Raw genomic sequence first — 24,923 nt, forward strand, 5'->3', positions numbered from 1 at the left:
CTACGCGTGTCACGCACAGCCTCAGGAGATGGGCTGGAAGATAATTGAGGATAAGTGCCACGAGAGATTACTACCTCCGGTATCCTACAAAGAGGCAAGGAAGGTGAATTGATTAAGGTGGTTTGCAGGAGATCTGGACACTTTTAAATGAAACAAGATGGCAATCACCTACTCGTACCCGCAGTCATTGCTTGGAAGTTGGGTAAAATTGGATCAAGGCCTAATTAAGACTGGCCTGTTTCAGCCTGTTTCGCTATACTGGATGCACCCTGTGTCGAAAATTCTTACGGATCCGGAGAAAGCAAGGGAAAAGTTGTTAAAAAATGACATGGGGATATGGATTTTGAAGAGAAAATCAGGTACATACCAGCAGGAAATCATGAGTGAGTCACTTCTGAATGAAAGTAAACGTAGCGGTAGATTTTCTCACTTGAGAACGTGATTTGAGGAAGATCTGTGTTCGACTCTGTTTGACGGCGGTTTGAGTTTACAGTATTGAACGTGTTTCATTAATAGAGAGAAGAGAAAATTCAAAGCTGTACATACACGCCACAATAGGGAAAGCATCGAGACTCTCCGAGTCTGAGAAACCGGTAGAAATGCCATATCTTCAGCCGACCAGGTCTAGGTATTATCATTTCCAACTTGATGTACTTCTGGAGATCCATGTACTTTTGATATCCGTAAGTACCCAGCCCGTACCAAGAACGGAAAGAAAATGAACATCGCAACCTTTAATGCAGGATCAAATCCGCGGCCAAGTCCAATGAACTATACTGTGCGGTGCAATGCAAACGGATACCTGACAGATACTAACCGTGGTCGCATGACAGGGTTTGACCACGCCTTCTAGAGTTCTGAGTTATTTGAAAGTACTTTGGAGACGTAATGAAGATGGTGAGAATAAGTAAGTCTTGACTCGTGTAGCCAGCCCAAGTTAGACAGCGGTCTGGCACTGGGGTTCTTGTTACTGATAGCGAAAGTTACGACTGAGTAGAAATACAAGATTGTGTTTTGACTTTGTCGTGGATAATGATTCAATTTGATTGAGTATGAATTTCGTAGAGCAAGTAAGGTCAGAGATAGAGGCCAAGGTATGGCTGAACGGGGGAGCTGGTAGTTTAAATTTAGCCGGAAGTCGTATTAGTTGGCCGTTACGATAAGTCGAAGTCTGAAGCCGAAATCTCTAGAATCAGGAGCTCCAAACAAGAGCAGACTTGCATACATACAGTGATACAGGTCCCCCAAAGTCTTTTTTTCGATAGACTCTTCCAAGTTCGCATCGTTCGACTTCAAATAGGTATTCAGCCGCGCTATGATATCCTTCCATGCCTTCTGTGATCATTAATCAAGATGCTCGATACTTGATCTAAATTATCCAAAACCGAAAGGGAAAACCGGATTCACCTCTTTACAGCAAAGTTTATTTATACTGTTTTCCGCTGCCCAGGATTTCGTGTGGTCTACTTGCGCAGGTGTGAACCAGCAACATTTTTTGAGTATAATAAAATGGCCATTTCATTTCAAGTACATAGATAGAGGATGAAGGCAGAACTTGAAGTTTGTAGTATGTTATACATCCAAGATATTAGATAAGGCAGGTAACACGTTGTAACACTGCTGTAACAGGTAACATTGTCACCTAAAACCTTTACTACCGTCAAAAGATCATCTTCGTACCGGGAAGGTATCTGGGAGGGTACATACAGGATATACGCTATACGGCTTATACAGGATCTATCACCACGACCTACTAGGGATTTCTGGTACTTGGCCTCTTGCCATTGGAGTCCCTGAAGACTGTTTGAACACTTTTGAACGCTTCGGAGACGCTTTGAATACGCTGAAGACGCTGTGAAGAATAGCCTCGTACATTAACTGGATCTTTGGCTCATCTATAGGCGGCGTGTGTTCTGAAGGAAGGAAAGGAAGGGAAAGAACAGAACAGAACAGGGAAACTTGGGAAATATTGGGCACTTGGACAAGGAAGAACGAACGGACAAGGGTCTAAACCGTTGAACGGATTTAACGGAGAGATACAACGGAGAGGGTCATAGAGAGCCGGAATTCTAGCTTGTTCACCGTCGAATTGGAATCGAAAATCTTGCATCTATGTATCACGCAACTCAGCAGCCCCAACAATATAACAACACAGTCACCACCACTACGGGATATTTTTCTACTACGGCGACAGGGTATTCTTCTGCATCTGATACAGATACATCGTATGATGACCACCACCATACATCCTCTTCACATTTTATCTCTCATCATCAATACCTCCCTTCATCAAGCCAATACGCCTCAGACTCGGAACATTCCGAGCATTCCTCCCGCTCTTTCTCCTCCGAAGACCCAAACAACTACGCTTCCCGGTCTTCGCCTTCTTCAGCCGATGACCCATCTCCAACCGACTCCTCCAACTTGACCGACTTTCCGGCGTTGTTCTGCCGCGCAAAATATGATTATACCGCACAAGACGCTTCAGCGTTGTCGTTTGTTACCGGGGACATCATCGAGGTGCTGACGCAGCAGCCGTCGGGATGGTGGGATGGTTTGCTAGGCGAAGAGAGGGGATGGTTCCCGAGTAATTACGTGATAGTGATCAGTGAGGAGGAGGCTGAGAGGGAGTGGGAAGGAAGGGAGATTATGCAAGCGGGGGATAATCAGATGCAAATGCAGATGACAGGCGGACAGGGACAGTCACACAGACATACTCAATCCACGTCTTCAGTGGTTGATATGGGTCAGGCGTTAATGGGAGGATCGTCGTCGTCAACGGACGAGTGGTTGGCTAATACTATAGCTGAATCTAGAAGTATGGGCATAGACGACGATCAAGGTCTCGGTGGTCCAAGTAGAGGAAGAGGAAGAGGAGGTGCAGAAAGCGACTTTTGGATGCCCCAAGTTGCTAGTAACGGTCAAGTAAGTTTATTTTTTCTCATCGATTTCCATGTTTATAAATTCTCAAAACAAAATTTCGTTGACATAGATATTCTACATCAACACTAAAACAGGCGAACAATCCAGAGATCTACCACAAGAAGCCGAGGATGATATAGATTTGTCCATGACAGACGACGCCCCGCTGGCTCTGGCTCAGTCTTCGTCGTCTTCTCGCGCCGGTCCAGGGGTTCTCGGGTACGCTACAAGTAGTGGTCCGTACACTGACCTCGACCCGTCGTCTGCACCCTACGCAAGTGGTAGCTCTAATTCCCAATTCCAATCCCAACCAGGCTTTGGACTCCCCCGACGCACAGACACCCCTGAGCCCTGGATCCGCCGTCTCGCAGATGATGGGTTATCGTATTATTACCTGAACCAGGTCGATGGGAGAGTTCAATGGACGAGACCGGAGTCTTTGACCTCCCGCGGTTCAGGATTACCGGAGACGCCGACGACGGCTGTCCCGTTACCTTTACATGGGAGAGCGAGGTCGGATAGTGTGAATAACTTGACCGGTGGTGGGCATGGTGTGTACAGTGACTCGAGCGATGTGGATGTATCCCTTGCCGATGAGGTGGATGATGCGAAAGGGAAAGGGAAACAGAGATTGAGAGGCCATGCACATTCTGGGTCTATCACTACTATTGGAACCACAGGAACTACAGAGACAGCTATAGCTTCTGGATCTGGACATTCCCATTTAACCACGTCTTCTGGAGGTACTTTCACGGGTACACTAGCCAATTCCAACGCTCATAATCTCCCACTCTCTTCAACCCATTCCCCTAATTTCTCTCAAGGACCCGATCCTTCTCACAAACAACTGACACCGGATTCTTCTTTTCTACGGCATCAACCAACTTCAATTTCAGAGTCCTCCGACTCCCAACAAGCTCTCCTCCTCGCTGCTCAGCTCCAATCGGCGTTATACCCACCTCCGCCAGAAGACCCGCTAGACATGGTGCATCGCGCGAGGGACGCTGTCGAGCGTGTAATTGTCAGGTTGAATTTAGGGGGGCTGGGGATCTTGGGTGAAACGAGTCCGAACCAAGGAACCAGCACAGGTTCAATGGGAGGCGGAAGAGAAGAGAATGCATCTGCGATGGCGGATCTGGATACGCTTATTGAGGATGTGGTTGCAAGTGTGAGGGGATTGTTGTATGTCTGTGGTGCCGGACCGAGCACAACGGGTGGGAGTGTGGGTGGGTCAAGAGAAAATGGGGTTATTACAGCTGGAGGAGGAGGAGGAGGATTGGAAGCACTGGTTCCGAAAATCATGGTTGGAATAACCCCTACCGTTGCCTTTACCTCTATCTCTGCTTCCGCCGCCTCCCCTTCCGAGTCCTCCCCCTTACGCCTCCACACTCGCACCGACTCCCGTTCTCAATCCAACCCGTTAAAACCCTCCCAGCGCAAGTTAACAGCGACCCTCTCGAGGTTGGTGTTGTCTGCGCGAGCGATAAGGTATGTGCGCTTGTCTTTGTCGTTTATTTCGCCTTGGGTTTCTTTTTTCGTTCTCTATCTGTTTCATTTGTCCTTTCCTTCGTTCTTTTTCTGACAATTTATTTCCGTTTAGGTACGATTCCGCAAACGCCAGTCCGGAAAGCACGATTGAGCGCATCCGGGGAGACGCAATGGAGCTTGGACGAGCGATCGGTGCGTTTGGAGTGGAGGTGCAGAAGGTGTTGGCTAAGTTGGATAGGTTAAATGAGGACGAATTATACGTAAGTGTGTTTTGGTTTTCCTTGGACCCTCAACTTATCTTTACTGACTATCAATCTAGCAACGACAGATCAGCTTGAATCTCACTTCCAACATTGACCTCGCCCCAATGCTCCTCAAACTGAACCTAAACTCGACCCTGCTTTCCCTCGGCAAAAAACGCCTCACAGCTGCATTCGAACCAACAAATTTAGGGTTGGGGATGCCGGGTTCTGGGAGGGCAGGGAGTTGGACCGGGTTTGGGTTCGTTGCGGAGGACGACCTAGATGAATATGAGGACCAGGATATTGAGAGTGAAGTTGCGGAAAGAAAGAAGGTCAACGGAAATTCGAAGAAAGCGAATGGTGTTGGTGGAAGTAACGCTACCGATACTGGTTAGTCTTTTTCCAAAATATCCCTGCCGGCGTTCTGGTTCAAATTGATTAATTGATTAATAATTCTATGCTGTTGTTGTAGACCTTTCGGATTTCTCAGAGTTCTCGGAACGCGAAAGCGAAGGAGAAGGGTCGGAGGTTTCAGAGTTCTCGGAAGTCGATTCGGGAGTGGATATCGAGTTTGGTGACTCGTCGAATTCTGATGCGTCTTCGGTGGTGGTAAGACGTAGTAGACCTAGGAGAGCGCCGAGAGGAGGTAGAGGGAAGAAGAGGAAACGGTCACCTGGCCATGGTTCTGGTGTCGGTGTCGGTTCACATTCTTCGAACCAAGCACCCGAAGTAAATTTGCAGTCAAACCAGAACAACCCAAATTCGTCCCATCCAACAAAATCCGGCAATCACTCATCGTCACACTTAGCGAAAAAGAAAAATATGCCGACGAGACCTCCCATGAAGCCTCTCTCACCAGACCTCGTTTCGGATATCGCAGCTTCTGTAACGAGGTTGGATGCGTTCCTTGGGGTATTGGATATCGCTGTTGTTCAACAACAACAACACTCCCCTGCTGAAAGGAACAATACGAACGCGACCGACCAGCAGTACGAATACATCCAGCGGGCACAGCGAATTCACCAAGTTCAAAGATTCGCGAAAGACGTAATAGGACAGGTCCAGACTGTGCTTGAGTTGGTAGATGATGTGGATGTAGCTGAGAGTGTGGTTTTGGATACACCGATACCGCATGATACGACCTTATCACAGTCGGTGGACGGGCCGCTGAACAGCTTGGCAGAAGAGAAGAAGAAGGTGGTGATATCGAATTCGAATGGAGAGGGTTCGAAAGATGAAAGAGAGGGAGGTCGTACAGCCCTCTCCTCACATCATTCCTCCCATTCGTTGAGCACGGTCGAAACTACGGAAACGGTGGATACAGTGGACACCCGAATGTCGTCTGTCTTCACTCATGGGACTGGGTCATCGTTCAACGGGTTCTCGTCTTCTTCACATACATCACATACCTCGCATTCACAGAATTCCACACCGATACTTGATGATAACTCGCATTCTTCTTTTATCTCGAAACATTCACCTTCCTTCGCGCGTACCCAAGATGTATCATTTACCCCCCGCACAGACTTGTCGCAAACGCTCCCTACGGCCCGTGCGCTCCTGCGCATGCTCGAAGCGGGTGTGCAAGCTCTATACGACGACGCTGCGGCGCTTTGGGGACATGTGCAGGTTCTGAGAGTCGAGGGGAGTGATTACCCTTATTCACATTCATCATCCTCGTCATCCAATATCAACTCTTCTTCGGAATTCCTCTCCTCGTCCTATCATTCATCTGATGGTTCATTTTCAAATCAAACCGACCCCGCGATGATCCTTTCCGTGGTAAACGTCCTTTCCACCGCTATCAAAGCCAACGCTGCCGTGGTGTTGCAGATACTTGATAAACTTCTGGCGCTTGGAGTTGAGCAGAGGACGATTGTGGAGGGGGTGTTGGAGGAAGAAGATTCGGCGACGTCATCTGTGGGAGTTGCGGGAGGCGATATGATGAATACAAGGGGCACGAATGGTGTACGGAGATGGGAGGAGAGTGTCCGGTGGAGTAAGAGAGTTAGCAGGGATGTGGATAGAGATGTTAGCAAGAGAATGAGCCATCAGAGGAGCAGTATGGTTAGAGTGAGACCGGCGTCGATATTGCCTGCCTCCGTCGGACCAGATGCGCAAGGAGGAGGAGGATACGGTGGTGGTGTTCCGACAGCATTACAGCCTGGGTATAATATGCTCAGATATGGCGGATATGAAGGGCAAACTCACGAAGTTTATGATGAATATGGACGTGGTACGTCTCCCTCTATCCTCAAAAATTTCATCCCCAATCACTGACTACTCTATAGGTTCCTCGTCTCTTCCGGTCTCCCAGATGGTAGGAGGAGGAGTCACGGCGCCAGGCATCGTTGGGTCTGATGGCGACGACGAACTGGGTTTGGAAGATGCATTTTTGAGACCGCAAAGGCCTATACGGTTGGAGCCGATTAGGTTTCAGGGTCCTCAGAGTCCGGATGCGTATGGCGTTCCGGCTTCGCAGATCATTCAGAGTGGGCAGGGTAAAGTGAGTTCCTCAAATCCACTGTCATACCTTATAACTGACATCGGACGGGGTTCTTTTTATCATTATAAAATGTTAGCTTCAAGCCTCGGGCTCGTCTGCGTCGTTGAGTCAGCTCGGACAGTCGACGGATTATCCTTCGTACTCTGGTCAATTTGGGATGGGTCAACAGGGAATACCACCGATGCCAGGAAGTATATTGAGGAACGCTAGTGCGCCTATGGTCACCACTCTCACCAGTCTCAATCAGCCTCAATACCAGAATCAAGCTCAATACAACCAGGCTCAGTATCAAACGCAGTACCAGAATCAAGCTCAAGTTCAGTACAATCAAATTCCTAAGGTGCGGACCACGGGGAGTGTGGGTGCTCAGAATGTACAAGGGTTCTCTGAGCGGAACCAGTATGGTCAATATCCATCGGATTTTGAGCCTGGTTATGGTGCGATCGGTTCGAGTGCGAATGCTAGTGAGGGTGAAGATACTTTGTCCGGTGGGTTCGATGATTTCGACGAAGACGACGAAGACGAGGATGATGTGCTTGTAAGAGGTTCGGATGATCGTAAGTTTTCGTTTGCCGCCCGCATTAACACTAATAATCGTTTCCTCCCACCAAGCACTAACACCCAAAATCAAGGGTTCCGGCCCTCCCACCCCTGCTAAACCAAATAAGATATCGAATAAAATATCAAGCAAGGCAGCCAAAATCCTCGGTGAAGAAGCACCGCCGTGGTTCCTCCTCCCGGACGAAGGCAAAGGTCCGCAGGAGACGGGGTTGGTGGTAGATCCGGAGGATAAGAGTGTCAAGGGAGGATCGGTAAAGGCGCTTGTAGAAAGGTTGACGGCGCACGATACAACTGGTGAGTGTTGTTTTGGCACATTGGATAATGAAAATCGTGGTCGTTTACATTGTCGGTTGATTCACTAACTAAATCTTTGTCTTTCTTCCTATTCGCCTCATAGACCCGAATTACTCGAAAGCATTCCTCATGACGTTCAAATCCTTCACGACCCTCAATGATCTGTTTGACCTCCTTGTCGAACGATTTAGGATACAGCCTCCCTCTGGTCTCGCCACGTTGCAGTTGAGGCAGTGGACGAGTAGAAAGAGGAATATCGTTCAGTTTCGGTGCGTTAAAGCTCTTTCCTGTTGTGAAAAACTAATGGTTTTCTTGTGACAGCGTAATCAACACATTCAAATCAATGCTCACCGATGAAGACATCCTCGAAAAAGATGATTTATACATCCTCGCTCGAATGAAAGAGTTCGTGCTGTCGGAGGACGTAGCTCAAGTTAGCGCATCGCGGTCGTTGTTGGCGTTGATTGAGAGGGTGGTGAGTAACACGGCTTCTTGTGCTCCCCGTCCGTATTGCTCACTTTTCATTTTGTTTGACGTATCTCGCACAGCAAAAATCTGGTGAAACCAAGCGGATCGTCGTCAAAGCTGCGCAAACGGCTCCTGCACCCCTTTTACCAAAAGGTTTTTCCTCGATCTCCTCAAACCTATCGAGTATGGCAAATATGGGCTCTTCTTCTGCGGGTCCGTCTTTTTCTCTTCTTTTCTCGTTTCTTTGGGAAACTCAATCGCGTCTCCGTGCTTTTTCCAGCCAAAAGGCTTAAACTCACCGATATAGAACCACTCGAACTTGCTCGACAACTGACGTTGCTCGAATCCGCATTATATCAAAAGATCCGCCCGATGGAGTGTCTGCAGCGTGCTAGAGAAGGCGTCGGCGCTAAGGATAAAGACGGTGGATCCGGAAGTGGGATGGATAATATTGCGTACGTGATCCAGACGAGCAATAGAATTGCAGATTGGGTGGCAGAGAGTGTTTTGAGTAAAGAGGACTCCAGGAAGCGAGCTGCTACGGTTAAGCATTTAATATTGGTTGCTGATGTACGTTTTTTCTCTCCTTGTCACTCGTTATCTTTTCAATCTGGACCGTCCCCGTCAAATAGCGCTGTCGAACTTTGAACAATTTCTCCACCATGATCGCCATTGTCTCCGGCCTCAATACGCCCCCGATACGTCGTCTCAAACGCACTTGGGAACTAGTCTCTCAACGACACATGGCGCAATTTGGGGCTTGTGAGGTGACGTTGGATAGTAATCGAAATTTCAATAAGTATAGGTCGATGTTGGCCTCCGTAGTACCTCCTTGCGTACCATTCATTGGTAAGTTCTTTTCAAATACTTTTCTGTCCCTCGCCGGCTTCATGTAAAAAAACTCCTGTCACTCTCACAGGCGTTTTTCTCTCTACCCTCCAATTTATTCAAGACGGGAACAAAGACCTCCTCTCCGACGGCGTAGTCAACTTCAAGAAGCGCCAGATGGCGTCCGAAGTTATATCCGATATCAAGCGCTGGCAAGCGCATACGTACAATCTCCAAGTCGTGCCTGCGATTAGGGACTATATTGAGGAGTGCTTGAGCGCGTATGATGAGACGGATACGAGGATGAGCAGCGATCGATTCTGGCAGATGAGTTTGGAAAGGGAACCGAGAGAGAGGGAAGATGAGAAGATGGCGAGGTTGCTGCAGGAGAGTGGATTTTTGTGAGTTTAGTATAAGGATCAGGATTGGCGTCGACGGATGCGAAAGTGGCTGTCATAACTGTGCTGTGCAATATGCTCTCTATTATTTCTTTTTGTTGATTTTCCGTCTTTTGCTGTCGCACTTCTTGGTTTTTTCTTCCCTATCCGTCTACTCTGGAACTTCTTTCCTTGCTTGTTTTCTCCCATAGCCTTCTTTTCTACTTTTGCGTTGCTGGGACGGTTTTCGACTTTTTTTTTTTGTTCTGCTCATTGTTATATCATTCCTAGTAATATTTTTTGCGACACGATGAAAGTATACTCATACTTATAATAATCAAATATCCCCACCCCCTCCTATAAGTATGTACTGATCTTGAAATTGCTCTATCATTCGTGTTTATGACTTTTGTTTTCCCTTCTTGAGTCTCCCTTTCTGTAAATTCCTTTTCTCTCAAAGCAAATCTGAAGGAACTGTCTATAGGTATGTATGTCTTTGGGTTATTTTACCAGGTATTGAACCACTGAAGGGACTGTTGTAGTGTCCATCGGTTCAGACGTTCGCAGCGTGGACAGATTGTGCCTAGGGCAAATCACTGGCGCCGTCTTGCTTTGTTCGTCTACATCTGAGTCTCGGTACAAGCGAATCCCACCTAATCCCACCTTCCATCACCAAAATCCGGCTCGTTCATATCGGGTTACTGTAGGTCGTCGCTGTCTGTAGAGGCATGAGACACCTCTAAGCATCTAAGTACTAGTAACACCGAGTATCGTATAGTGGTTGAGTATGTATTGAGAAATCCTGAGAAATCCGAATTGAAGCAAATTAGCACCGCAAACACAGGTCCCTGGAAACTACTACTGAAAGTCTGAACCTCGCTTTAAATGACGCTTTCAAGTATAAAATTCCCCATTTTTGCTCCGTCTTGTCGGAGAAGCTTACCTGCGCATCAAATGTAATATAAAAGGTAAACACATGATTGACTCAGGACCTCTCACGACCCGTAAATCTTCCGCATCCTTCTCGCATCGTCCTTGAAAAATTCTTGCTGGCCAAGCTTCTTGTTCGTTCATTTACTACTTTTCACACCAACATCGAGAAATCAACCGCGCTCACCGCGACTCTGAAACTCTTCTTCATTCCACGTTTGATTTTGGTGACTGCATCATGCATCTAAAAACTGTCTACTTCGTGCTTGGCCTTGGTTTCTTCTCAATGGTCTGGATGATGCCTCTTTCTGTAAGTGTCTAATCTGGACATATCGTGACGAGTAGGGGCGGGCAAACACTAACTTGGGGTTCTATTCTAAAGAGCAACACCATAAATAGGAGGGCACCAGATGTCTACGTAACAGTCATTCCAGACAAGAATTCTCGGGCTTCGCAGGATGTGAGGGGATTCCTGGTGAAGGGTTTGGAATACACTTTGAGAAAGATGCCAGAACTGGGGTTGGGGTCCCCCATTACCGTTTCGCCTCAACGTGTACAGATAAGTCTTAGTGGAGTCAATTTCCAAATCCACAGTGCTTCCTCGCTTCTAGGCACAGGGAATCTCAAGACAAATTTTTAGTGGTCTCTCAGTCCGAGATGAGTGTGGAATTCAACAATGGACAGCATTGGTACTATATTGGCCCGGTATGATTAATGTTTTTTCTTCGTGTTTTATGATCAATCAATGCCTTTAAGCAATCCGATGCGCATTTCAATACCAGAAATGGAGAGCTGGTGGTCATCGGAAGCGGACGATCTGACCCATCTACGAGTGGATTCAAGATTAATTACAACGAGACACATCATTAAAGTGAGTATCAGTGAATCAATGACCTGGTAGTAAGTTGCTAATAACACAGTCAAGAGGTTGAGCGTGACGGGTTGGGATCATAGGGAGAGAGAGGTCATGGAGCAACTCTTTATAACAACTCTGTTCTTTCTTCTACGTATGATGCAATATCTTCTACCCTTTTTAAACCACCTGAAAATAGTGAAGACTCGGATTGTACTTCGTCGTACATCCTAGTACACCCCCTTTCAATGTGACAACAACATATACACGCGCACGATGGAAGAAAGATAAGATCACCGTTGCGTTCATGAGCCATTTCTTTCGTATTCGCTTGATTGTTGCTTTTCTTATTGGAGACCGACCATCTCAGATCTTCCATCATATGCTTATATCCCTCAACAGTCGAACAAATAAAATGCCGGTCAATTTTGAACACCCCCCAACTGAAGCTCGACTGGTACCTCCACTTTCCGCATCGAGACACGGACCTTTGCGCTGGTTCGGTGAGTGCTGTTTCTTGATTTACCGTATAATAGTCGCCTGTCTCTACTCGCTCGCTGGTACAGTTGATATGACCGCTGATTCGTTTCTCGGTTTTCCACATAGCGACATAGATTGTTTTCGCTGGTCGAAATATCTCTATTCTAAATTCTACAACCTTGAAGATTTTAGGCCCATTCTTGGTAGGTTTAACCTCCCTTTGAGCTTAGGAGACATGCTTATGGAATATTTGTTTTGCGATTGCGGTATGTCATCGTATAGGCATCTCTGTTCAGGATCCTCCCCGTACAGCTGGTTTCTTCGATAAAAACACCTGATACACCGAATCATGTTCTCTCAAAACGCCCGTTCTCCACGCTCATTCTTTGTCTTGTTCTGTCTGTGGTCGGCTGTTGTTGTTCTGAGTGTTTTTGCTTCGCCTCTTCCCACTGGGGGCGACAGTAACAGACCAACAGGATCCGCTCAAGTTCCTTCTCCTCCTGCTCCTACCCTTTCCTCCCAAAATGGTGAAATAATCCGGAGCATTCGATTTGCCTACAGATACACTGTCGGCAAACATCCTGTCTTCAGATTTACTTCAGTCGAGAATGTACATGCATTTTACCTTGGTATTGGCGACATCGCACTCTCTGCACATCCGCCGGATATCAGCATAGGCCCTGTCAGCAAGGCACTGGACACACCGCTCGTCCCCACCAAAGAATCATACACGTATGATGACTTGTTGGTGCATTATTACCTCGAAGACAAAGGCACCCTTGGCATGGCAAAGTTCAACGATGAAAAGGAGGAGGATAAGTTCATACAAGAGGTGCTTAAGATGGAGTTACCTCCATCCAAAGAGTGCGATAGTTTTGAATTTATCGAGCGTGTGATGGATAAGATGGCGGGAGGAAGGCATATTGATGAGCAGACCCATGGTAATTGGTTAGCTATATATCATAACATGCAGATGATGGGGAAGTTGTAAGTCGGAGTTGTTGCATAGATCGTAGAAGCTCCATCAATGGAACTGAACCGGAATCTTCAACAAAAGGATTATATTCACTGTCATTGACAAGCTAGATCTTCGAGTCCATACCACCTTCGCTTTTTTTTGCCCCTCTTGGGCATAGGAAAATCAACATGTCTGCCCCTCTTTCCCAAGTTACATAACTTGTGGTGCAATAATGGATACACAAGTGGTACTTACTTTTATCATCGGAGTGCTGTACGTATTGTACTCGGAGAGAGATTTCATTCCGACGTATAAAACATCAACGAAAGAGTTGCCGGCTTCCGTACCAGGTCGACCAGCCCGAAAGTTCTGGATAAAAGTCAGTTGAGAGGGACTCCCTGTAAATGCGCGATATAATACTCAATCGAGCATGGTGAACGAAGAAAATACTGAAACTCGACCGATAACTTGGGCGAGGTCAAAGGTCCTGGAAATTGAGGGTCGAAGTCTGTGGACCTTATGCTGAAATGACTAAAATGGAAAAAGAACTCATAACACAATGCGTATATTGAAATCAGACATGTGCAAGAGAGGAACCATCATATGCGTACAGCAGATATAAGGCTCGTCTAGGCTCGTCTTGTGTTGACATGTAAGTTGGTTGCTCTTCGGGATGAGAATTGGTTCGAGGGTAGGTCAAAGAAAGAAAATAAGCATGTAATAGAGTCGTCCATCTGACTTTCCGGAATGATGCCGTTCTCGATGTGGACAGTCGAGAGGGCGAAGAACATCGTGTTAGGTGTTTGATCTAAATTTCGATAAGGAATAACAGAGCCGGACCGAATCCCCGGCTAAGCGCTCGTCTTACCGCCATGGTACTGTGAAATCCGTAGCCGGAATACCCTTCGTAGTGGTCTTCAAACGATGATTCTAAGTTTTTGACGTTGAGCTTGCATTCTTCAGCCAACGCTTGAACCCTTCACTGGGTGGTGTGGTACATAGGATGTGCCGTTGTAATAATCGATCGCGAAAGGTTTGTGCGGTTATTTGTTTATCTGCATCGTATCGCACGCTTCTTTGGGCTGGGGAGTGCACCTCTCTTTTTTCGTTATTATGCTTCTCATATTCTCCTTTATCACCCGATACCCTCTTGATTCACGCTTCATCTGACGTCGTTTTTTCTAGTACTCTAGTCCTCATCATAAAAATCGAATTCATTTACTGCGGTAGTCTCAACGATTCCAATCGTGAATCGTATTGTATCATTTTCGACGCTGTTCCATTCATGCGTGCCATCCTCAACTCCCTTTCTCTCCACCTACTACTCCCCAATCTATCAACGCTTGAAGAGGAGAAACAACTCTGCCCAGACTTTACATAATCGCAATACTGCGCGCTTAATATACTGTTTGACGCGCGCGCGCCCGCCAGGCGCATTTCCGCCCAATCTGGACTTGTGTGCGCCGTTTGAGATTAAGTTTCAGATTCTCTTCTGTTTTATCGAATGCAACTCCTGATACTCTTCTTCACTTTGTGGGTTGCAATGGTTCTTGGACCTTTTTAGACTCGATTTCTGCATGCCTGGCAAAAAAGATCGAAGCCCTGTAAGTATTTAAAGCCGCCGTTCTTTTTTTCGCCAACGCCCCACCTGCTCCTACTTCGTTAGCCTTTCCCTTGTTGCCATCTGTCCCAGCATGTCAACCTTCATTCAGCAGCCTTTCCACCTTGTACACCACCCTGGCTGCATCCCTACCTTTGACCACGGACTTCGACAGACAGTCTACGTCAATATGTAAGGAGATTACTTGCCACCCCACTGACTGAGTCGCTTAACTGTTTCTGTCACTGCAGACCAACTGATCAATTTGGTGAGCGTGTTTCCATTGAACACATTTGGCGCCTTCGTCGCCTTGGGGGAATCCACTGGGAGTACTACTGTAACTGCACTCCACCCCAAAACTCTCCGGGAGTGCCAGCCAGGTGTTACGATGTCAAGAAGCCATCCTCGCCTTATTTTGGACGCACTTACTTAGGGTGTGGGAAGACTAAAAAAAGGTGTCAATGGAAAGGTATGAACGCACCCCCGAAATGCTACTGTATCTCTAACTACCTTCAAAGTGCGCCTTGACCAGATCTTCACAGCAGCCAAGGCTCATCGTCGTATTTCGCCCACCCCTCCGGCCTCACCTACCAAGTCTGAGTTTCCAGACTCGGAGCAATTCGACGATTCTTTCAACGACAGCTTCACTCAGGCGTTGGCAGAACTCGAAATCAAAGGCAGCCAGGCAAGTATACAACCTTCCTCGGTTGAACAGCCTATCTTTCAAGACGACAATGCATTTGGCAAGCTCCTGGGCGGTGTCCCTCTCAGCGAGGAAGAACGTAAGCCATTTGTTTGTTCCCATTGGTCTCAGCCTCAAAATTGACTGCTATCTAGTTGCCTTTCTTCAAACAGACGATACCAGTGCGCAGAAAGCTGCCGGGAATGTTGTGGGTGATGGAACTCTCAGTGAAGAAATTGCAGAAGCCATACGAGAGCTCGCTATTGGCAATAGCGAGGGCAATGCAACTCTCAGTACAGAACTCGAGCAGGGGCTACGCAATCTTACTCTCAGTGACAACGAGGGTATGTTCCCTTTCTGCTCATCCCTTTTTTGAAATACCCCACTGACTCGTCACCCTTAGTTGCAACTTTATATGCAGGCCTAGATAATATGCACATGATTTGGAATGAAGCGGAGGGGGAGTGGCAACTCCCTGTGGCAGCTTACCAAGGTACAAACTGACTTACCTGTTCGGAACATTCGAGTACTCCTCACACCTTTGACACCAGAACTTGTTGCGGCATTTGCTGGACAGGACGATGTCTACGTAGCCCCTGATGGTACTGTGCACTTCATCCCAGATTACGCCCCCGAAAGTAAGTCGATAGTTTGGCTTGATTCTGCGTTGTCCTGAAGCTGCTTACCAGACACTCTAAGCGAAGGAATCACTGGTGACAATGAGTATAGTGGAGATGAACTTGGAGGTAAGCACTTCGCCTCCTTGGACTGAGGCTTGTATACGGTGACGATTCACCTCCCAGATCTCACCCTTGTCGACGCTTTAATGAATGTGGGCTCTGATGAGTTCAAGCTGACCCCCAAGCCTTTCAATGCGGACGGTATGGACGTTGACCTTGCGGTTGAACTGCCTTCAAAATACCTGTCCCTAGATTTAACAGTCGAGGAAAGCTCGTCTCCTGCAGCTCAGCCTGAAGGTAGGTCTTGTTTTTAGTTAATTTGTTGTTGTTCGGTTTTTAATGCACCTTACTTTTCAGTACGGCAATGTGGGTACATCGACCTTACTGCAGGGGAATTCTTTGACCGGGGCAAGCGAAAACGTGCGTGCAAAGGCTTGAATGGAAAAGTTTTGGAACTAACTTAAGGAACGGTTCTATTGCTAGTTGTCAGTCTCCCCGAGGGCCACAAGATGTACGTGGACCTCACCCTCGGTGGTTCCCTGCCCCACGGTGTGTTTACCATCTCAAAAGGCTATTCCGTGACTGACTTATTTTGATTCACAGAGATAACAACGCCGGGCTCAGGAACTTTTGAGGACCCCTTTGACTTAACCATTTAGCTACACTACGTACAATTGTACCGAAATGTGCTGTTTTCTTATTAAACTACGCGCTATACTGTTACACCGCCCTTGCACTTGTACTCGGGTCTGAATGAGTTGAGCACCGTATTGCTTGAGTGCGGATTGAGACGAAGGCTTTGAATTGAACAAACTACGGCATATGCGAAGTCTGGGAGGCTGGAGTACTTGGAGTTGAATGCGGTGTTGAAGCGTAGAGAACGAACGGAAAACGAGGGCGCGTCGAATCCCGCGATAACGGTGTATGCGGAGTCTGGGGGCTGGGGTACTTTGTGAGTTGGACGCAGTGTTGAAGCGTAGAGAATGAACAGGGAACGAGGGCGCATTGAGCTCCGCGATAATGGTGTATGCGGAGTCTGGGGGGCTGGGGTACTTCGTGAGTCAGACACGGTGTTGAAGCGTATGGAATGAACTGAGAACGAGTGCGGCGCATCGAATTTCGCGGTAATTTTGATCACGTGATGCAGATAAGCGCGTCGTTTTTGTTTAAACGCCTCTTGCTTTGCTACTCTACGCAATATCCGGCTCTACCTAGCGAGGCTTCTGCTGCCAACAACACTTGTAAGACTATCCTTGACCCCATTCTTGAAAATCCACCACCCAGGACCCCTTGTGAAAGGCTGAAAGCTGCAGGATCAATGATTCTACCCCAAGGATCTAACTGCAGTGGCCACTCTGACACAAGGGGCTCACACCCACCCTCTCCCACCAACTTTTGTGAAACCCTTTCCTCCTTAATTAACTCGTTTTCAGTGTCGATTAGGCGCGTTATTGCGCTTTGGTTTCGCGTCGGGTGCGTCTTTAGAAGCGACGCTAATAGAGGTACTATGGGGTACTACCTACGGTCTAAGGCTTCCGGGGTGCGTGGCATAGGTATCCAACCTGACTGAACACTGATAACTTGCTGGTTGTAGCCTGGAGTGATACCTTGGATCCCCAAAGCTCCTTTTGACTTCCTGGCCTTGTTAAAACAGTCTACTGCTGGTGCGGCGGCGGCTTTCGAAAACAGAGAGGAGGAAAGTGATTTTGCGCCCGAGGAAGCCTCAGATGCCGCTCCCGCAACTTCAGAACAGGTCCCTTTTCCAGGGGAACCCCCCAGCACCTCCGCCTCAAACCCCTCCGCCTCTAGTGCCCCCGCCTCCATTGCCTCCAGCTCCGACGCCTCTGCCTGTGGAACCTCGGCCGCTAACTCCCCTGCCCCCAATGCCTCCGCCTCCAATTTACCCGTGCCCTCCTCCCCGCCTCCCGTTCGCAAACGAAAGCAGAAAGCAAACTCAAAACGTTCGCAGGCCCGGAAGCAAGCAAAGCAGGCGGGGAGGCAGGGTGGCCCCTCGAGTGGCGCCCTCTCCCATGTCTTAGCTCACGGGCTCGCAGTTGAAGTCGACCTCAACGCCTCTGAGTTTGACGCTGCTCGGGGTGCTCACGCAGGAAAACCCGGAACCAAAGCGAAACTCGGTTCAGAAGCAGAGAGGAGGAAGCACTATAAGCTCGAGGAGCTTCTTTTACGCGGCTTTGAGCACATAGAATGGGATGGAAGGTGAGAGAATGGGGGTTTTCCGCTCTGCATTGCCGTTAAGTGCGTTTTAGGGTCCCGATCCCAATTGTGGATAGCTCAGGTCGAATCATCGCAGTTCTTGCCGGCCAACCAGGGTCCGACTACACTGAGGATTTATTGGAGGCTTTCCGGCTTTTCTCTGACGCCGGTAAGGAAGCTCAGCTTGGGGCCGCCGATCCTAAAGGACCTCATAAGCGCGGCGAGTTCCCTGCCTTTAACCGAGGCGTTACAATGGGCATGGGGAGTCGGACACCTGTGGCAATCAATACGGGTTACATGACTGGGATATTGAACCGCTTAGTAGGAGAAAAGGCTGTTCACCGGATGGCGGCCTACCAAAACGGTAGGTTTTCCCTATCGGCTGCCCTTTCCATCTAACACCTGCTGGCGTTTATAGCAGCGTTCTCACTTTGGGCACCACGCATGCACGCAGAATACAAGACCGTACACGACACCCTAAGGAACCAGCTACCGCACCTACCGGTAAACTTTCCAGGTGTTAGCGAGTTCTGTGCTACTGCATTCAACCTCGGAGGCAACGTGTGGACCTTCAAACATCGTGATTTCCGGAACTGGCCATTTGGCTGGTGCGCAATTACTGCGCTTGGGGAGTTCGATCCCAGCCGGAGTGCACAACTTGTGCTATGGGAGTTGAAACTCGTCATCAACTTTCCTCCCGGAGCTACCGTACTTATTCCCTCTGCTGTCATCACCCATTCAAACACCCCAGTTGCTGAAGGAGACTCCCGTATGTCGTTTACACAGTACAGTGCTGGTCCGATCTTCCGTTGGGTCAAGAACGGTTGTAGAACAGAAAAGGAAATGCAAAAAGATGACCCAAAAGGCTGGGCAGAGATGGAAGCTGGTAAAGATAGTTTTTACATCCGATGTCTCGAAAACTTTTCTACAATAGATGAGCTCTTAGCCTCAATCGGATGATATTTTGTGCAACTTGTAATTGTTAGACATTTATTTACATCGTACTATTTGAAACCTTCCGTTTCTGCATAGCCTCGGGAGATGGTGCTCGAAGAAGTCTGTGTTTGCGTTTGAGCCTCCCCGGAGATGTGTGCTCCTTCAATACCGACTGCCCTGAAACTGGGAGTAGATTGGCTGAAGGGGGTACGACAGACGGGGTTCCATTTCGGAGAAGAGAGAACTGGCTGGCGAGGTTCTCAATAACTACCTCAAGTTCTGACAGCTCAGGGGAAGTAGGCCAAGCATCGAGGTCTGAAAGAGTATTTTGTACCCCGTATAGACGAGGCAATAGAAACTTAGCTTCATGAGCTAAGCGATCCATTATTTGCGCTGTTATTCCAGCTTGCTACAATTTTTGAGAGCCTTGGTTAGTTTGCTTTTAAGGCAAGCCAAAATCACGCACAGGAAAAACCGAAGTTATCTCTACACTGTCATCAGAATCTTCCGAGGACACTGAGCAGCCGTCAGCATTGGCTTCCCCTGTATTCTCCGGCAGCTCCTCATCGAAAACACCTCCTAGTGCCGTAGTATCCCCACCGAAAGCTTGTAGTATAGTCCAATCCACATCAAACTGAGCTTCTGTACGCTCAGATTCCAGGACTTCCAACAGAACCTCAGTAGAAGACGAGGGAACTTTTGTTGCCAATTGCTGGATGTTACGTGCCGTCTCTAATGTTGGCGGGTAATAGAAAGGCGTCGGTACTAGACCCTGCACCACCCACGAGTCAATGACGAGTCGCAGTGCACGAAGGTGCTTGCAGGCTTTACCATTGTTGTAAAAGTCCCCACACGAGCAAGAGCCAATGCCAGTTGTACTTATTGACACATCGTAAGGAGTTGGCCCAGAAGTTGGGTTGCATTGAGCTATATATGCTATGCCACTCGATGAGTCTTGCCTTCTGATAGCACCAAGTCTCTGTAAATGGAGGAGCTCTAATGCGCGTTTCTGCCGTTCCTCATCTAGAGGCCACCAACATATACAGCGTAATAGACGTGCAGACTCATTTTGTTCTGCATGGAACCTCCGCTGCACAAGTAGGAGGTCTTGACCACCGGCACTTGAATGAAATCGAGATACGAGCCAGCTCCGGTACTCCCTTTGGGCGTTACGGCGGTGGTAGATTTGAGGAAGAATTTGAGTGATCAGGAGGAGGATGAGGGCATCAAAGCGTAGCCTATGGCCAGAACGTAAGTACCTTGGAAGATATTTCCGTTTGAGCACAGCATTGAAAGACTCTAAGTGGTTGGTAGTAGGTATGATCCCCTCTATAGGTATCCCAATACGTGCTGCGGCAGCCAAGCGTCCACACTCTGACCAACTCTCCCAAAGGGGGCGGCTCATCCAGTAGTTCTGGAGGTACCTGATATGCTCAAGACCTGCTTCACAAACACGTTTAGCTTCTAAGTTGACGGCCAGGTTATCGAAGAGATTCTGGTGTTTTGTAAGAAGGTTGGTCGCTACAGAATAGTCAACGGTTGCAATAAGGCTATAGGTGGTAAGTGAGTTGTAAGTAGCTGAAATTTGAAGACGTAGTCTGACTTACTCGACCTCCAGCTTCTGCAATAAATCGCGGGCATGATTCTTCCAAAATTCGGAAGCCTTGCAGCGTAGAACCTTTTTGCGATGGTTAGTCCAGCACTGTCGGAGGTGGAACTTGCATATGAGCAAGACTATCTGTGGCCAGATACGAACAAGTGCCCCACGTTCCTTCGTATCTGTATCAGTAATTGCAGAATACGGTTCAAATGAGCCAAATTTGGTGTCTAGTCTTCGTTTCCAGGTGCGAATCAGTTTCTCGAGGATAGCTGTATTGTATGATGCATGGGTTGCTTTGGCACCAGTCTCTGCAGAGAATAGAAAGAGCGCAATAGGAAACCCCTTATTGTCTTCATCCACAGAAAGGGCAATGAATAACAGAAGCCGAGAGCTGCAAACACCAAATGTACCATCGAGAACAAGCTGAGAATGATGGGCATACTTATAGGCACACTCATCCATCTCCAGAGTGGATATACAAATCTCGAACCGGTCTCCAGCTTCAGCACGGGCAGAATAGTGAAAGACAGCCTCCGCTATTTCTGGTTTGAAGTTCTGACTTTCTACATTCAACCAATCATCTACGTTGTATTGTGGCTCAACTTTGGGGTCATAGCCGAGTTCTTTGCTGGCTTTGCGGTAGAGCGAAGTGTGATCAGTTGGCAGGAATAGATACCGAACATTTGCAGTTTTGGGATCAAAGGATTTGAGGTCCCGGTATGCTTTGGTCTCGATCATCTTCCGGTTCATTTCCTGAATAGCAGTCAAGCTACATAGATTTGCATCAAAATTATATAGTGGAACAGAGTATAACAATAGTTTACCTGGCCCCATTTCGGAGCTGTTCAAGGGCTACTTCATAGACGTGGTCATGAAGTGGAATCGGGGGAATTCGCTCCAATACGGCTACCTGGCAGTGAGCATTGTGTTTGTTAATTCCAGCAATTCTAGAGATTGCTCCATCACTAAGTCTCTCTGTAATTTCAATATGCGCAGGGCACGCGGTGAAAGGATAGGGAACCCGCCGTTCCCAGTCCTCTTTTTTGCGATTTACTCCCTTGTTAGCTTCCTGTTGCTGGCGAGCTTGAACGTGATACCCACAGGAGCTTTATTGCAGCAACATATAAATAAATTAGACCGGGTGGTAGGTAGTTTGGAATAGTTACCATTGAAATAAGGTCCGTCGCTGCTCCTGTTTCTGACCCCATCTGAATGAATGTTGTGCAGTCCATCGATTGTCCAGATTACTGCGGCATTTTTGATCGAGTTCGAGTTCCTGCAATTTAGCCCCTGCATGTTGTTGTTGTTGCAAGTCATTCATCTGATAGCGGAACTCAATGTTCTGGGAGGTGTTGTAGAGCTCTTTGATTGCAAGTTTCTGGTTCTCATCGAGGAGGAGTTTCTTCAGATTCACCTGCAATAACTTAGTGAATTGGGCGGAGCTACGGGTAGGTTATAATTTAAATACTTGAGCCTTATGTACGGGAGCTAGGGGTGGAAGTGCTTGTCCTGCATGGACCCACCCTGTGCCTCCACTTGGTGGAACGCCCCGTGCAATGTTGGGCTGTATTCCAAGTATGAGAAAAAAAAGAATCAGTCCCTGACGTACTTACTGCGGGTTCCGATTGAGCTCCCTCCTCAAAAGCCTTTGGGCAAGGCAAATCCCTGACTTGTTGCATTTCGACACCAGCCTGCACTTTACAGGTTGTAGACAGTACTTGTAATTGAAAACAGCAAGAACTTCTGCTTTCCTATACCCTCAAGATCACAGACCACCTAAGCAAGCACATACATTGGAAAACCGCCGGTCTCAAGCAAGCGAAGGAAATCGCGATGATGTGCTTGGAATGGGCCTGAATCGTGCTTTCCCAACCTCAAGGCATTTGCAAAGAAAAGTTGCTTCTATGAGGAAGGCAGTGGGAACTCAGACAGGCTCTAAAAGCCGTGGAACCCTGTTCTTCTCGCCTGGATTCTCCACTTGAGCAACTGGGCAACCGAAGAAAGGCACAACCTGGAGTGCTAGATCTCTGGTTACAGATTGGTTGATGCGCACAACTACCCAAAAAAGCAACACAGGCGGGCCTGCGCCTATGAGCGCTAAAGGTTGTCGTGTGAAATTATTACAAATTTATTATCTAAAGTCTGGGCAGGCGGGTTGCGCCTTGAAGAGTCACCATTGTCCTTCTTCTAGTTCAACTGGTGTCCGACCCTACTTCTCGTGACGTATTCCATCCGTCTGTGATTTTGACAGCGTCAATGGAACATGAGTGACTCGGTACGTGCTCGCTCATTGACATCACTCATTGATTGACAACTGATTCCTGCAGGATCGGCTATCTAGACATGCCTATCAAGCAAGATATAATTTTACTCACCAGCGAAGACAACGGGTAAAAAACTACATTCCAGTTACATTCCCGTCTTTGGGTATCCTTGCTTCATACTCCAATTGTTCTCGACGCACCCGTACGATCAGTGTCACCCATACACGACTCTGTTCCATACCACATAGTCTCCCAGACACAAGCATTCTTTCCTTCTTTCGTACACTCCTACAAACTCACATTCTGCTTTAATAACGGCCCACCACTCCCCGACGCGCTAACGATTACATATGTAGCCCTGGGGTAAGCGGGAACAACACTTTTGATTGATAGATCAAGTCCGAAGGTGTGCTGTTCCGCCGTCGGAACGGACAGAGACAACTCCAAAAGGAAATCTAGCATGGGCACTCGAGGCTATGGATGTTCATTGACCATTGCAAGCAAGGTGATCACAATCTAGCGTAATCAACCAACACTGTGAACTTGACATACTTATAAATGCCTTCCTCCCACTGCGAACTTCTTCATTCTTCTTCTTTCTTTATCACATTGCTAGAGCTGGACTCAGTATCAAGTAGATAAGCATGCGAACCTTGTCTCTCCTCCTCCTTTCGAATCTTTTTCTCCTCGCAGTTTTCCTTACCATCTTCATCAGCCCTGTCATGGCCCGCGACGTGCTGACTCGACGAACTATCGACTTTGAATTCAGTGTTCGCTACCATAGTTGCCTTGGGCCACCAATCGGAAAACTGACCCCGGAAACCCCCATTCGTTCGACGCTGATTGAAGGAGAATGGAGTGTTTCCACTATGCATATCCCCACTGTACTAGGACATGGAATGTCCGACCCGCATTATGTTGACATGTTCTGTGTCGTCTTCAACAAATTTCCCCAGTCATGCAGGCTCATCTTACAAACAGACGACGAGCGTATCCCACGACAGACTCATTTTGGGCCAAGGCCCCCAGGGATCCAGGTGCTGATCGAGCACCTGAGGACTGCAGAGGTTCATTGTGACGGAGAAACTGGGTGAGTTCGTGCACCACATTGACGACCGTTGTCATTTGTTGATGAGATTTCCTCAAAAAAAAAACGAGCAGGATCGGCTGGGCACAAAACTAGCATCTTTAGTTTATTAAACATCTCAACTTTTCTTCAATCAGATTGTTTAGAACTGAGTAAGTTGATGTCGGTTTTATGAGTGATGTAACATTTACCAAGGATTATTGCAGGGGGATGGTTTGAATAGTTGAAGATATACCTCAATTTTTGTTCATGGTTGACGTTGAGCATTGTATTGTCATTTGACCCCGATAGACCCAGTGCTTCGCTTCTACTCAGTTTCCACACAGAGGTCTTTGGCTTTTTTACAGGCTCTTATGATAGTTGCTTATCTGATTGTTACAAATTCACGGTTGTTGACATTGACTTTTGTTACTGCGGCGCAATGAGGTGTTGATTTTCGAATCTTAATGAGGTCAAGACCTGTCAAGACTCACAATTCTTGCGTGTACGAGCGTTGAGATGGAATCATTAAAAGCGCTGGGTAATAAACTGAGCTTGATTTGTTCCGCTTCTTCTCCATTTGCATCCTTGTACTTGCTGTATATTCATATCACCTACCCAAGTGTTGTTATTCCCCATATGCAAGGCTGGGGTTTTTTCACTTTGGGGAATGTAGGTACCTCATTGTTTTGTCCTTTTGTTTTGCATTATCCTCTGTGTTCATGACTTCGTGTAACATTTGCTAGTACCATTTATCACTTATATAGTCTTGCAGATTCATCACTAGATTAATTAAACAACAATTTTGCTACCCAACTAAATTGAATTAAAATGAGTAAGAAAGTCTAACTTCCAGGTATATAGGTCCTGCAATGGTCTCGAAAGAGTAGCCGCACTGGAACGTGTGATAGTGGTGAAAGTGAATAGGGTTCGATCTAATCTTAACTTCAATGATAAAAGCTTGAGTTTAATAC

At 47.5% G+C, this 24,923-nt stretch overlaps 7 protein-coding genes across 7 annotated transcripts; 6 read left to right on the forward strand and 1 right to left on the reverse strand.

The window, feature by feature from the left end:
- Positions 1-157: 157 nt before the first annotated feature.
- Positions 158-997, forward strand: C8R40DRAFT_1268132 (uncharacterized protein; the record flags this gene model as incomplete). The annotated part of the gene is made up of 4 exons (XM_046233986.1): positions 158-383; positions 517-683; positions 834-907; positions 928-997. 4 exons carry the CDS (start codon positions 158-160, stop codon positions 995-997), a joined length of 537 nt encoding a protein of 178 aa, XP_046081398.1.
- Positions 998-1,641: 644 nt separating this feature from the next.
- C8R40DRAFT_1268133 (uncharacterized protein) lies at positions 1,642-10,078 on the forward strand. Its single transcript, XM_046233987.1, has 14 exons — positions 1,642-2,925; positions 2,993-4,410; positions 4,523-4,670; positions 4,730-5,042; positions 5,125-6,888; positions 6,944-7,158; positions 7,235-7,715; positions 7,771-8,013; positions 8,117-8,282; positions 8,335-8,488; positions 8,562-8,694; positions 8,762-9,051; positions 9,114-9,330; positions 9,401-10,078. Exons 1-14 carry the CDS (start codon positions 2,113-2,115, stop codon positions 9,712-9,714), a joined length of 6,669 nt encoding a protein of 2,222 aa, XP_046081399.1. The 5' UTR covers positions 1,642-2,112; the 3' UTR covers positions 9,715-10,078.
- A 550-nt stretch (positions 10,079-10,628) lies between these two features.
- On the forward strand, positions 10,629-11,305 carry C8R40DRAFT_651174 (uncharacterized protein). The gene is made up of 3 exons (XM_046235777.1): positions 10,629-10,654; positions 10,745-10,926; positions 10,999-11,305. Exons 2-3 carry the CDS (start codon positions 10,855-10,857, stop codon positions 11,254-11,256), a joined length of 330 nt encoding a protein of 109 aa, XP_046081400.1. The 5' UTR covers positions 10,629-10,654; positions 10,745-10,854; the 3' UTR covers positions 11,257-11,305.
- A 791-nt stretch (positions 11,306-12,096) lies between these two features.
- C8R40DRAFT_650954 (uncharacterized protein) lies at positions 12,097-13,114 on the forward strand. Its single transcript, XM_046235776.1, has 2 exons — positions 12,097-12,152; positions 12,232-13,114. Exon 2 carries the CDS (start codon positions 12,299-12,301, stop codon positions 12,938-12,940), a length of 642 nt encoding a protein of 213 aa, XP_046081401.1. The 5' UTR covers positions 12,097-12,152; positions 12,232-12,298; the 3' UTR covers positions 12,941-13,114.
- A 5,011-nt stretch (positions 13,115-18,125) lies between these two features.
- On the forward strand, positions 18,126-19,043 carry C8R40DRAFT_1057328 (uncharacterized protein; the record flags this gene model as incomplete). Its single annotated transcript, XM_046225143.1, has 2 exons — positions 18,126-18,447; positions 18,502-19,043. Coding segments are annotated over 2 exons (864 nt in total), but the record flags the coding sequence as incomplete, so codon positions are not given.
- Positions 19,044-19,077: 34 nt separating this feature from the next.
- Positions 19,078-22,298, reverse strand: C8R40DRAFT_1175790 (uncharacterized protein; the record flags this gene model as incomplete). The annotated part of the gene is made up of 8 exons (XM_046232389.1): positions 19,078-19,428; positions 19,486-20,569; positions 20,627-20,721; positions 20,776-21,388; positions 21,444-21,725; positions 21,786-22,033; positions 22,088-22,183; positions 22,233-22,298. 8 exons carry the CDS (start codon positions 22,296-22,298, stop codon positions 19,078-19,080), a joined length of 2,835 nt encoding a protein of 944 aa, XP_046081403.1.
- A 1,229-nt stretch (positions 22,299-23,527) lies between these two features.
- On the forward strand, positions 23,528-24,193 carry C8R40DRAFT_1073374 (uncharacterized protein; the record flags this gene model as incomplete). The annotated part of the gene is made up of 3 exons (XM_046226558.1): positions 23,528-23,973; positions 24,108-24,122; positions 24,166-24,193. 3 exons carry the CDS (start codon positions 23,528-23,530, stop codon positions 24,191-24,193), a joined length of 489 nt encoding a protein of 162 aa, XP_046081404.1.
- Positions 24,194-24,923: the final 730 nt, after the last annotated feature.

The sequence above is a fragment of the Lentinula edodes genome (genome assembly GCF_021015755.1).
Source record: "Lentinula edodes strain Le(Bin) 0899 ss11 chromosome Unknown C8R40scaffold_46, whole genome shotgun sequence".
NCBI classification, from domain to species: domain Eukaryota; kingdom Fungi; phylum Basidiomycota; class Agaricomycetes; order Agaricales; family Omphalotaceae; genus Lentinula; species Lentinula edodes.

Bases quoted from the DNA above. Each gene is read 5' to 3' on its own strand.
- C8R40DRAFT_1268133 (XM_046233987.1), top strand. From the start codon at position 2,113: ATGTATCACGCAACTCAGCAGCCCCAACAATATAACAACACAGTCACC. The intron at 2,926-2,992 runs GTAAGTTTATTT...TCGTTGACATAG, and splicing joins AAGTTGCTAGTAACGGTCAA to ATATTCTACATCAACACTAA. The intron at 9,052-9,113 runs GTACGTTTTTTC...CCCGTCAAATAG, and splicing joins ATTTAATATTGGTTGCTGAT to CGCTGTCGAACTTTGAACAA.
- C8R40DRAFT_651174 (XM_046235777.1), top strand. From the start codon at position 10,855: ATGCATCTAAAAACTGTCTACTTCGTGCTTGGCCTTGGTTTCTTCTCA. The intron at 10,927-10,998 runs GTAAGTGTCTAA...TCTATTCTAAAG, and splicing joins TCTGGATGATGCCTCTTTCT to AGCAACACCATAAATAGGAG.
- C8R40DRAFT_650954 (XM_046235776.1), top strand. From the start codon at position 12,299: ATGTTCTCTCAAAACGCCCGTTCTCCACGCTCATTCTTTGTCTTGTTC.